Raw genomic sequence first — 11,822 nt, 5'->3', positions numbered from 1 at the left:
ATCTTAGTACAATCCAATCGTGTGTTTCAATCTGTATATCTGTTATGGTTGTGTAGGTCATGCACCGTGAGCTGTTGATCCATTGGTTGCTAGCCAAGTTATCTGTGCAATTATCAGTGAGTAATAACTCTGTCAAGTTATGTTTGACTTTAATTATTTTCTGATGATATGGAATGATCAGTTTTCTGAAATGCTATGTTTTGTATGAATGAATGATTGTCCAATTTTCTTTGAAATGTAATTGTGGTATCCTTAGTAGAGGCCCTCGTCTAGGGGACATAATATTGTGGTTTATGGTCATGAGGCCCTCGTCCGGGAGAAATAATACTGTGGCCTACGTATGTGATAAAACACCCGGTACCGGAGGTTTCATTGTGGAACTTGATATGCTTGACCAAAAATACATGTTAATGTTAATGGATATCCCACGCATGATTTGAATATGAATATGACTATGACTCCGTTTCTGATACGAATATGCCTATGTTTCTGTTTTGATAAGAGAATGGAAATCTAAATCTGTTACGGACATCATCCATTCATAATCTTTACTTTGTTATTGTCCATTGGGCTCCACATCACTCAATTATTTATGTATGTTGGTGACCAAGCACATGACCAGGCTCAAAGTTGATGACCTGGAGTTTTGGGTTTTGTCAACCAACCATTGTGCCTCCTGAGGAGGTTCCGAATGTTATGTAGTCATCTTTTGTGAACGTCTAAGACTTGTTTTCTTTTGGAAGATGAACAACTTTCTGTTTATATATATATATATATATATATTGGGCTAAGTTCCCTTTTTGGTTACATCTATATTAAATATAACATAGGACTACTGTATTTATGACGTCACGTATATGTATATAAATTTTTGAAATTTCTGTTCCATATATGTGTACACAGCTCAATGAACTATGTATATTTTATATTTGCTTCCGCAGCCCTTTATCATGTGATAATCTATTCATAGGCTTTGGTAATCCTAGGATTATTGGCCGGTTACGACGCTAAACCTATAGGGGCGTGTTTGGGTCGTGACAAAGTGGTATCATAGTATGTGTTATACCGTACACACAGTCCATATGAGCTATAGGATATTCTAAAAAAGAACTAGGGACATTTTATTTGCATGTGCGAGTGTGTGTGTTAATTTTTGTAAATGTGGAAATTGAATTTGAACATGAACACAAGAAATTGAAACAAATGAACTGGGATTAAATGTGCTGAGTATTGTGAAAAAGAATTATTTGCCTATGTTTATTAATGTTCTGTTTACCTATAGCAATGGAAAATACAAAAAGTGATGATGCAGCGAGATCTTTTGAGGCTCGAATGAGCTGAATGGAATAAATACGCGCAGCCCTAACTGAAACAATGGTACAACAGCAAATACAACCACTTCTGCCTTCTCCGCCTCTTTCGGTCCAAGTTGAACTGGATAACAATGATATCATAAATCTAACTCAGAAGTTCATGAAGATGAAATCGTCGACTTTCTTGGGTGGTGTAGACGTCCCCGAACGCCCCCGAGGAGGAACGAGTCCCCCGTTCCGTTCGATATTGGGCTCACTACAGCTCAGGACTCTCAAATCGTCACGGTTCTAAATCTAAACCAAAGAGTCCAAATCTGTCAAATCGTTTTGAGAAAACAGATTTTGAAAGAAGTGCCAAACATGGACTGCTTTGCCAGATACAGAGTCGCCACCTAAATATTTTATTTTGGAGGAAATTTAGGAAACCCTGACTCGTTGCCTAAGGCCACGTGTCCGTCATCACCAAAGTTGCCTCGGCTCGGGAACTTGGGTACGATTGGGAAAGGTCACTTCGTGAGCACCCCCGCTCGCCCGATCAAAGATCGGCCTCTACTAACCATGATATCTATTTTTGAAAACATTATGTGTTCTTATTCCGGTTATTAGCCTAGATTACTATGTGATGCGCACAGCATACAAGTATAGACTGGATTGCCTGAATTGGAACAAAACATTTTATGTTTGTTTATTTGAAAATGGTTTGATGGTGCTACTCACAAGTAGGCTAAGACGTGGATTTGCTACCCTCAGGTGGGCTTAGAAAACATGATTTTGCCACTATCTAGTGAGCTTAAAACTCACAATTAATGAATTGTTCCAATTCAGATAACCCAACCTTCACCCACAGGCATTCAGGCAGTTTATATCACATAAGCACATAGCCTCATGGTAAGCATGCTATCATGGCATTCACTCACACGCATGCAAGGATGCTAAAGCGTAAAACTTACCGAGTACTCCAAGCCAAAACAGAAGCTTATTAGAAATCCATGCATGATCCTAACTATACAAAAATGCCTAATGCAACACATGCAAAATGCAACTATAGCAGGCTCGACTATTCTAAACATGGCATATGAAATGCTACAGCTAACATGTATTCAATTTGGAATTGAAAATACGATGCAGTTAGTATGATGCGCCGAGCCCGGTGCATGCAAAACAGATGAATGAATGCAAACATGCTATCATACTATATGCTAATTGAAACATGCCCTAATCTAACCATTATAAGCTGGTAAATAAAAAGGAGAAAGACGTGGGGTTGGAAGACATACATCACACACACGCACACTTATAACAATTATGCCCTCGCGCAGAGGGTCCGAATAAATATACAGTCCCAAATAAATAATTACAGTCCCGAATAAATACAAAAATCCTAATTAATTTACAAATTAATTTAGGAAAGCTATAAACTGGCCTGCAAGCCAGGGACTGCCTTGACTCTGATGAATGATGTATGTTTGGGCTGCCGTGCGCGGAATCCACTGGGATGCCCCAATTAGCCTCTGTTTTGCAATTATTCTTGGAAAGCGCGCCAAGCTCCGGAAGACTGCTGATTCTTGATTTGCTGTAACAGAGAGCAAGAGAGGGGCATAGCAATGTATTTTTACAGATGTATGCATACCTCGATCCTCGTGCCACCAATCACGCATCTCGATGCATGATGGCCGAGGAGTCAAATTGTGCAACTCAATATAGAATGAATGCACATGAAAACAAAACAAAACCTAGACTCCATCATGGATAATCCGGAGTGTCGGCGACTGGGAATTAAGACACGTTCCGTCACTCAGAGTACGAAATGTCCCTCGTTTCCCGTGCTCAGGCTAACTCCTATCCCAAGCACGATGCAATATGCATGATATGCATGAAATGCGACTAAGATACAACCTAACATATACAATGCTATGAAATGGCATACACGATGCACGAGATAACATGACATACACAATGCGCTAACATACAACTTAGCATACGCAATGCTATGAAATGAAATGGCATACACAATGCATAATGGACTTACACCAACACAAGTGGACCTCAGCCACACTCACATAGGAGGCCGTAAGATGAAAATGAGACTCTCAAAGTACGTGCATGCATGCATGCGAACCGAGGACCGACCCTAGGGCACCGAATGCCACTCTAACAAGGCATGGCAAGGCATGAAATATGATATGCAAACATGAAAATTTCAGAAGTGAAAATTGATGCAAAACAGCCCCGAATCATGACAATATAGCACCTGATGCATGAAATGGTCCCGAAATGCAAGATTAAGCACATGAAATGACTTGTAGCTACATCAAGCATGCATTATTTTTACATGAGGTATGAATAAATATTCAAGGAAGCCCCCAAAAAAACATGTTTACAGTTTTAGGTGAGGCCAAACAATGAACAAAAATGGGGCTAAGCTAGCATGCAAAAATGGCCCCGAAAGAGAGGTAATGAAGAAAGTCACAGCTTCTGGCCCCAAACAGCTGAGGGCCCTTCAACAATGTTGAAGAGGAGCCCAAAATATGACCTTTTACAGTTTATGGAGGAGCCAAAAACAGTACACAAGCATGCTCAAAATACTATGCAAAACAAGGCCCAAAAGAGAGCTATAACACAAAGTACAAAAAGGATGCCTCAAAAAATAAAAGATCCTTAATGAAACATGAAGAGGGGGTCAAAATAAGGCTTTTTTAAGTTTGGACCTGAGTCCAAAAATAGAAGCACAAGAGGCTAATAAATCATGCAAAAATGGAGCCAAAAAAGGGATATGAAGGCAAGTAGAATATAGAAGCCTCAAACAGTGATGAGCCCTTCAACAACATTGAATAAGGGATCAAAATAAGCCACTTTACAGTTTATGACATGCCTCAAAACAAATTATACATAGGAAAAAAATACTACACAAGAAATAGGCATACAAAAGAGATAATGAAGCAAGTGCAACAAGGAGGCCTCAAACAGTGAGAGGCCCTTAAACAAAAGTGAAAAGGAGCTCAAAAAAATTCCACTTTCAGTTAGGGTCGGAGCCCAAAACAGTAAGAAAGTATGGCCTAGAAAGCATGCAAAATATGGACCAAAATGAGGGAAATAGAGCTTACCCTTGAAGACCAATCTTTTGGCAACTCTTCGCTTGAGTTTGGTGGCTCCTTAGCTCTGAAAATGGCCCTGAAGCTGCTGGAATGGATGATGGTGGTGTGGTGCTTGGTGGTGGTGTGGAAAGGGGTGTAGGACTTGAAAGGTTTTGAGCTTGGAATAGAGAGGGAGAGAGATATAATGCAAGAGGCTTGAGGCAAATTTTTGTAACCCTAAGAGCAGAGCTGGAGCTGCTGTTATATAGACAAAAGAGGGGGGAAAAAGGGGGGAAAAAATGGAGGGAAGTGAATCAAGTTTCCCTAAAAAAATGCACCCCCCCGGATACAGAATCTAGGGGGAAAAGAGATGCATATTTGGAATGTGCCTGCAGCAAGGAGCATGGCCGGCCGGTTATTGAGACTGCAGGTGGCCGGACGGCTTTCCCCATGGCCGGCCGGCCAAGGGTCAAAAGGGTCAGTGAGAATTAATGGCCGGCCACCACAGAAAGAGGGCCTCCCATGTGTGCACAACACAACCCTGTGGTCAAAAACTAGAGAAAGTGAGCCAGGAGAGAGAACAACCCACTTTTAAGAGGGGTTCAAAAGGGGCAGAAAGGATTACTGGCCAGCCACCAAATATTGGTGGCCTCCCAGATGTGTACATCTCAAATATGGGGTTTAGGGTGCAAGAAAATGGCCCAATGGTGGTTAATATTGGCTTTGAAGTGGGAGAAATCGGGCGACGGAGGGCGATGAAGGGATAAAGTTGGCTGACAGAACAATTACTGGCCTCCCATCCTTCTATGACCTTCCTAGCAATGAAACAGAGGTCCCTGCCAAAAATGAACCAAAACCGATGCAAAATGAAGGTTCGGGGGCCGAAACGCGCAGCCCGGGGCCCCGAAAACTGACTGTTAGGCACCGAGAGTGGTGTTCGACCACGAAGTCGGTTTCTCGGATCACAGTGTCCCTCAAAAGGGAGAAAATAATATGTATGCCAAAAACCGGGGCAAACGGAGGTGGTTAAGCGGTCCCGAACTGAGTCATACGGCCAACGGCTTCGAAAAAACCAGAAACCGGGCTCCAAACGGGCAAAATGGCCTACGACCACGAAACGTAGCCTACGGCCACTGAGAGATGATCTACGAGACCTTTCCCTCCCATCGGGAAGAGAAAACAAAGAAAGCGGAGCCTGGTTCGCAAACCGAGGCAAAGCACAAAAGAGTTCGGAAGTTCGGAGGCAGGGCTCGCAGCCGAGACTTTGAAACTTCTGACTAAGCACAATATGTAATATCACCGAGTGCTCAACTGGTGACGTCTGAGTCTCAAGATCGGTCAAAAATGGGGTGTCTACAGGTGGTATTGAACCCTTAAAGGCAGAAACATGGTTGCTCGAAATGAAGAAATTGTTTGAAGTATTTTCTTGCTCCGGGACACAAAAAGTTCTTTTGGCCACCTATAAAAAATGAAGCTTGAATATGGTGGTTATTAATCTGAACTAATAATGGGAACATGACATGGACTCAATTCAACGAGATCTTCTATAACAAGTACTTTCCTTAGTACTTCTAAGACCGGAAGGTTTCTGAATTCCAAGAACTCAAGCAAGGCAACATGTTTGTAGTTGAATATGAGGCTAAATTCACAGAATTAGCTCGATTTGCTCCTCATATGGTGGATATGGACTATAAGAAGGCTCAGAAGTTTGAGTGGGGATTAGATTTAGATGTGTTTGATCGAGTAGGCGTCCTGAAGTTGCCTACATATGTAGAAGTACTTGATAGAGCATTGATGGCAGAAGCCACTCTAGTAGCAAAGAAACAAGTCAAAGCTCCAACAACTGAATGGAGGGGTAAAAGATCTGGATTCAATTTCAAGAAGGGTCAGTCATTTTCAAAGAAACAAAACACAAGAACTTTCAGTAGCTCTAGTTAGAGTGGTTGATTTATTCCAAACTGTCCTGATTGTGGAAGAAAGCATAGAGGAATGTGTTATCGTGCATCTGGTGCCTTTTATCAATGTGGCAAACTTGGCAATGTAATGAAGGATTGTCCACTTGGGTTCGAAAATGCCAATCGGCCCCCGGCAAGTTCAGCCGATTCAGCCTCTGTAACAAGGTCAAATACAAGAACTAATGCTAGAAGTAATACTGGAAATGAAACATTGAGGCAAGAGAGAGTATTCACACTGGTGCCAAGGGATGTACAGAACACTGAGGCTGTGGTGTCAAGTATAATTTCCTTCTGTGCCCAAAATGCATGTCTTGATAGATTCTGGTTCTACACACTCATTTGTGTCACATGCCTTTTCTTGGAAATTAACTAGACCCTTAGAATCCTTGAATTATTTATTGTCTGTATCTACGCCATCTGGGGGTTCTATGGTATGTGCATATGTTTATCTAGCATGTGATGTTGTGATTGGTGATGTGACATTGTATGTTGATTTATTGCCTTTGGGAATTGATCATTTTGACTGTATATTGGGTATGGACTAGTTAATGAAGTACTGTGCAACTATTGATTGTGTGAATAAGCTTGTTGTATTTTGTCCACCTAGATTTCTTGAGTTTGTATTTACTGGGAATGGGGTAGTTCCTCCCCCATACTTGATTTTTTCCATGAAAGCTGTCAAACTACTTAGGAAGGGATGTAGAGGATATATGTGTTGTGTTTTGATTGAGACTTCTGATAGTCCTACTATAGAGAACATCTCTGTAGTAAATGAATTTCCGGATGTATTTCTAAATAAATTGCCCTAGAGATTTAATTGATAGGGATATTGAGTTTACTATTGATGTTGTACCCGGAACACAACTGATTTCTAAAACCCCTTATCGAATATCAACTTCTAAATTGAAAGAATTGAAAACTCAACTTCAAGAATTGTTACACAAGAAGTTTATTCGCCCGAGCACGTCACCTTGGGGTGCTCCAGTTTTGTTTGTTAAGAAGAAAGACGGATCTTTAAGGCTGTGTATAGATTATCGGGAATTAAACAAAGTGACGATCAAGAATAAATACCCACTACCTCAAATAGAAGACCTATTTGACCAACTACAGGGAGCACAAGTGTTCTCCAAGATAGACCTTAGATTCGGGTGTCACCAATTAAAAGTTAAGGCAAAAACATAGAGTAAACTGCATTCAGAACTAGATATGGGCATTACGAGTTTTTGGTAATGCCATTTGGGGTAACAAATGCACCTGCAACGTTTATGGACCTAATGAATATGGTTTTCAAACAATGTCTTGATGAATTTATCGTTGTATTTATTAATGATAAATTGATTTACTATAAAAGCAATGAAGAACATTAAAGTCATTTGAGAACTACCTTACAGATTCTGAGAGAGAAGAAGTTGTATGCAAAGCTTTCCAAATGTGAGTTTTGGCTTGACAGTGTAGCATTTCTAGGACATGTAATAAACAAAGACAACATCTCAGTGGATCCACAGAAAATTGAGGCCATTGTAGGCTGGCTAAGACCAACCAATGTGACAGAAATCAGAAGCTTTCTGGGGCTTGCGGGCTACCACTGCAGATTTGTGAGAGATTTCTCTAAGCTTGCTAAGCCATTGGCACAGTTGACTCAGAAAAATGTATCATTTGATTAGAATGATCAAAGAGAGTCTGCCTTCTAAGAGCTGAAGACTAGGTTAGTAACAACACTAATTTTGACTTTGCCTAATGATATTGATGGATTTCAAATTTACAGTGACGCTTCGTACAAAGGTTTGGGGTGTGTTAATGCAAAATGGGAAGGTGATCGCTTTTGTTTCTCAGCAACTTCGTCCTCATGAAAAGAATTATCCAACTTATGACCTCGAACTTGTAGCTGTGGTTTTTACACTAGAAATCTAGCGCCATTATCTATGTGGAGTGGCTTATGAAGTATATATGGATCATAAAAGCTTGAAATATTTCTTCACCCAAAAAGAACTGAACATGAGACAATAGAGATGGTTAGAGTTGATTAAAGGTTACAACTTACAGGTTTTGTACCATCCAGGGAAAGTAAACACAGCTATAGATGCTTTGAGCCGTAAATCCCTGGGCAATTTGTCATGTTTACTCATTGATCAGAAAGACTTGATATGTGACCTCGAAAGAAATGAATTTGAACTTGCGTTGCGTGAATAGAGTGAGATCTTAGCCGCTATTTCCGTTCAACTTGCAATCATTGAAGAAAATAAAGAGAAACAACTTGACAATGAGTTTTTGAAGAAAATTGTTGATGTCCTTGACTCAAAATTGAGGCCGAGATTTGTGTATGATGATAATGTATTGAAATTTCAGAATAGACTTTGTGTGTCAGATTGTTCTGACTTGAGAAAACGTGTTATGACTGAAGATCACAGTTCGAAATTTGCTATGTATCCGGGTAATATAAAAGTGTATAAGGATCTAAAACAGAACTTTTGGTGGCCTGGCATGAAGAAAAGCATTGCTGATTTTGTAGCCAGATGTTTGCATTGCCAACAAGTTAAAGCTGAACATCAACGACCTGCTGGACTACTTCAGCCACTCCCAATACCAGAATGGAAATGAGAGCATGTTACTATGGACTTAATTGTGGGATTGCCTGGCTCTTCTCGAGATATGGATTCTATTTGGGTCATTGTTGATCGTTTAACTAAATCTGCCCACTTTTTGACTATTAAATCTTTGTATAATGTGGATAAGTTGGCTAACTTGTATGTTAATGAGATTATGAGATTACATGGTGTGTCAGTATCTATTGTATCTAACAAAGATCCCAAGTTTACTTAGAGATTTTGACAGAGTTTACAACAAGCTTTAGGGACTGAACTGAGACTAAGTAGTTCTTATCACCCACAGATAGACGACTAATCAGAGAGAACAATACAGACTTTGGAAGATATGCTCAGAATGTGTGCCTTAGAATTCCAAGGCAGTTGGGAGACCTATTTACCATTGGCTGAGTTTATGTATAACAATAGCTATCATTCGAGTGTCGGTATGGCTCCGTATGAAGCTTTGTATGGTAGAAAACGCCGTTCTCTAATCTGTTGGGCCAAGGTAGGTGACAGGCCTTTGTTGGGACCAGAACTTATGCAAGAAATGACTGAAAATGTGAAATTGATTCAACAAAGATTGAAAACTGCACAAAGCCGCAAAAAGGGTTATGCGAATGTTCCGAAAAGAGATCGAGAATATGAAGTTGGGGACCATGTGTTCATCAAAGTGACTCCTATGAAAGGGCAAGTGCGGTTTGGAGTGAAAGGCAAATTAGCACCGAGATATGTTGGGCTATACGAAATCCTTAAGAAGATTAATCCGATGACGTATCGGGTAGCCTTACCGCCGGTCATGGAACATATGCATAATGTTTTTCATGTCTCAATGCTGCGGGAATATTTGAGAGATCCGTTCCACGTGATTGAACCAACTCGTGTGCTCTTGAAAGACGACTATACGTACAAAGAGTGGCCAATTCTGATTGTAAACCGCTGAACCAAAAGATTAACGAACAAAGAAATACCGTTAGTAAAAGTTGATTAGCAAAACCACGGAGGGACCTATGCAACTTGGGAGACGGAGGAAGATATGATGAGAAGATACACTGATTTGTTTCCTTTGGACCCTATGTTCTTCCAAAATGAAGGTATTTCAAGTTTGGAGGACCAAATTCTTTAAAGGGGAAGACTGTAATAACCCCGACCTATGATTAGCCGATAAACCATGATTAATTATGCCTAATGAATAATTAAGAGGGAATTCTGAATTAATTGCATGTGTGTTACATTATTTGTGTTTTTATCTGTCTATCGTAGAAAGATTTGTTTGTGTTTCTGTTTTTATTCTGCGAATTGAAGGCCTTATCGACATTCGATCACAAAATTGACTTGATATATGTGTTATTTCAAACTTTTAGGAATTTATGGTAGGTTCAATTAAAATTCGATTCGGAACAAATTAACTAGAATAAATTAATGGTCATTGCTTAGACTAATTAAAGTATAATTAACCAACTCTTAATCAAGCCTATATAAGGCATATTTGACTCAAGACACTCAAAGTACACGCTCATTCCCTCATTCTTGAGCTCCTAAACATGTGTGTGAGAGAAAGAGAGTAGAGAATTGAATTCAAACAAAGGAATTGCTAGAGAATTCAAGGGAATTGGCTTGGAACTTTAGTGAATTCACCATCTAGAGCTTAATTGAGAAGTTGAGGTAAGGATTCAACCTTTAGATTGGATACTTATGATGTCTAGACCATAAATTCAAGATAATTTAGTTGAATAATGCAAGAATTGAGCTAGTGAGGTAGGAAGGAAGAACATATCATGCATACATGCCCATTTTCTTCCATTTTGAGCCTAATTGTTAAGAATTCTCACATGCATGGACCAAGTCTATCATAGTTTTGAGAATTCATCATGTTTTTCATCAATTTTCCTTCTTTGATAATGATTTGGAAACTTTGAACTCACTCCATTGCATATATGATATGATTTCAATGTTTTGAGTTTGAATTGGCATAATTGACATGCTTTTGAACTTCGATTTTGAGAAATGATTTTAGATTCTCAATTTTTGACAAGTTTGAGCTTGTTTTCTAAAGTTTTGGGGCCCAAAAATTGCATTTTGAGACTTTGGATTTCAATTTTGAGCTTGAGAGAAGATCTAGAAATTCCAGAATTCTATTCCTTCGCTTGAGTGACAAAACCTGCGCTCGAGCGACCACCTTTATTTTTGTACTTCCACTCGAGGGACAACTAGTTGGCTTGAACGTAAAATGCATGCTTCTAGAAGTTTACCATTTTTGTAGACTGCTCGAGCGAAGACACTAGTATCACGCTCGAGCGGCCGTCGAGCGACCGTCGAGTGGAGAAATCAAGCAACCAGTACTTTTACAGAGTTTACAGACCGCTCGAGTGAAGGAAGTTGCGCTCGAGCGAGACCCCTGTTTTCAGCATAGTTGACTAAGTGTTTTCAAGAACATTTCGGCATCCTCATCGCATCCTAGACATTCCTAGACCATAATTCAAACATAATAATGAGGACAGACTTAGAAACACACTAAGAACAAATAAAGTAAGCTTAGTACAATCCAGGCATGTGTTTCAATCTGTATATCTGTTATGGTTGTGTAGGTCACGCGCTGTGAGCCGTTGATCCATTGGTTGCTAGCCAAGTTATCTGTGCAATTATCAGTGAGTAATAACTCTGTAAAGTTATGTTTGTCTTTAATTATTTTTTGATGATATGGAATGATCAGTTTTTCTTAAATGCAATGTTTTGTATGAATGCATGATTGTCCAATTTTCTTTGAAATGTAATTGTGGTATCCTTAGCAGAGGCCCTCACCCAGGGGACATAATATTGTGGCTTATGGTCATGAGGCCCTCGCCCAGGGGAATAATACCGTGGCATAGACTCTCACTCTGGGGAATAATATCGTGG

General features: G+C 39.9%; 1 protein-coding gene across 1 annotated transcript; it reads left to right on the top strand.

The window, feature by feature from the left end:
- Nucleotides 1–6,004: 6,004 nt before the first annotated feature.
- On the top strand, nucleotides 6,005–8,940 carry LOC145814661 (uncharacterized). Its single transcript, XM_082911633.1, has 3 exons — nucleotides 6,005–6,272; nucleotides 8,108–8,232; nucleotides 8,533–8,940. Exons 1-3 carry the CDS (start codon nucleotides 6,005–6,007, stop codon nucleotides 8,938–8,940), a joined length of 801 nt encoding a protein of 266 aa, XP_082767759.1.
- The last annotated feature ends 2,882 nt before the right edge of the window (nucleotides 8,941–11,822 follow it).

This window comes from Camellia sinensis, chromosome 2, assembly GCF_055761805.1.
Source record: "Camellia sinensis isolate YWXY chromosome 2, ASM5576180v1, whole genome shotgun sequence".
Classification (NCBI taxonomy): Eukaryota; Viridiplantae; Streptophyta; class Magnoliopsida; order Ericales; family Theaceae; genus Camellia; species Camellia sinensis.
The sequence above is the reverse complement of the archived record's forward strand: the minus strand, read 5'-3'. Positions and strand labels throughout refer to the sequence as shown.

Bases quoted from the DNA above. Each gene is read 5' to 3' on its own strand.
- LOC145814661 (XM_082911633.1), top strand. From the start codon at position 6,005: ATGTTTGTAGTTGAATATGAGGCTAAATTCACAGAATTAGCTCGATTT. The intron at 6,273-8,107 runs GTCAGTCATTTT...TCAAATTTACAG, and splicing joins TGGATTCAATTTCAAGAAGG to TGACGCTTCGTACAAAGGTT. The intron at 8,233-8,532 runs GTTTTTACACTA...TTGCGTGAATAG, and splicing joins ACCTCGAACTTGTAGCTGTG to AGTGAGATCTTAGCCGCTAT.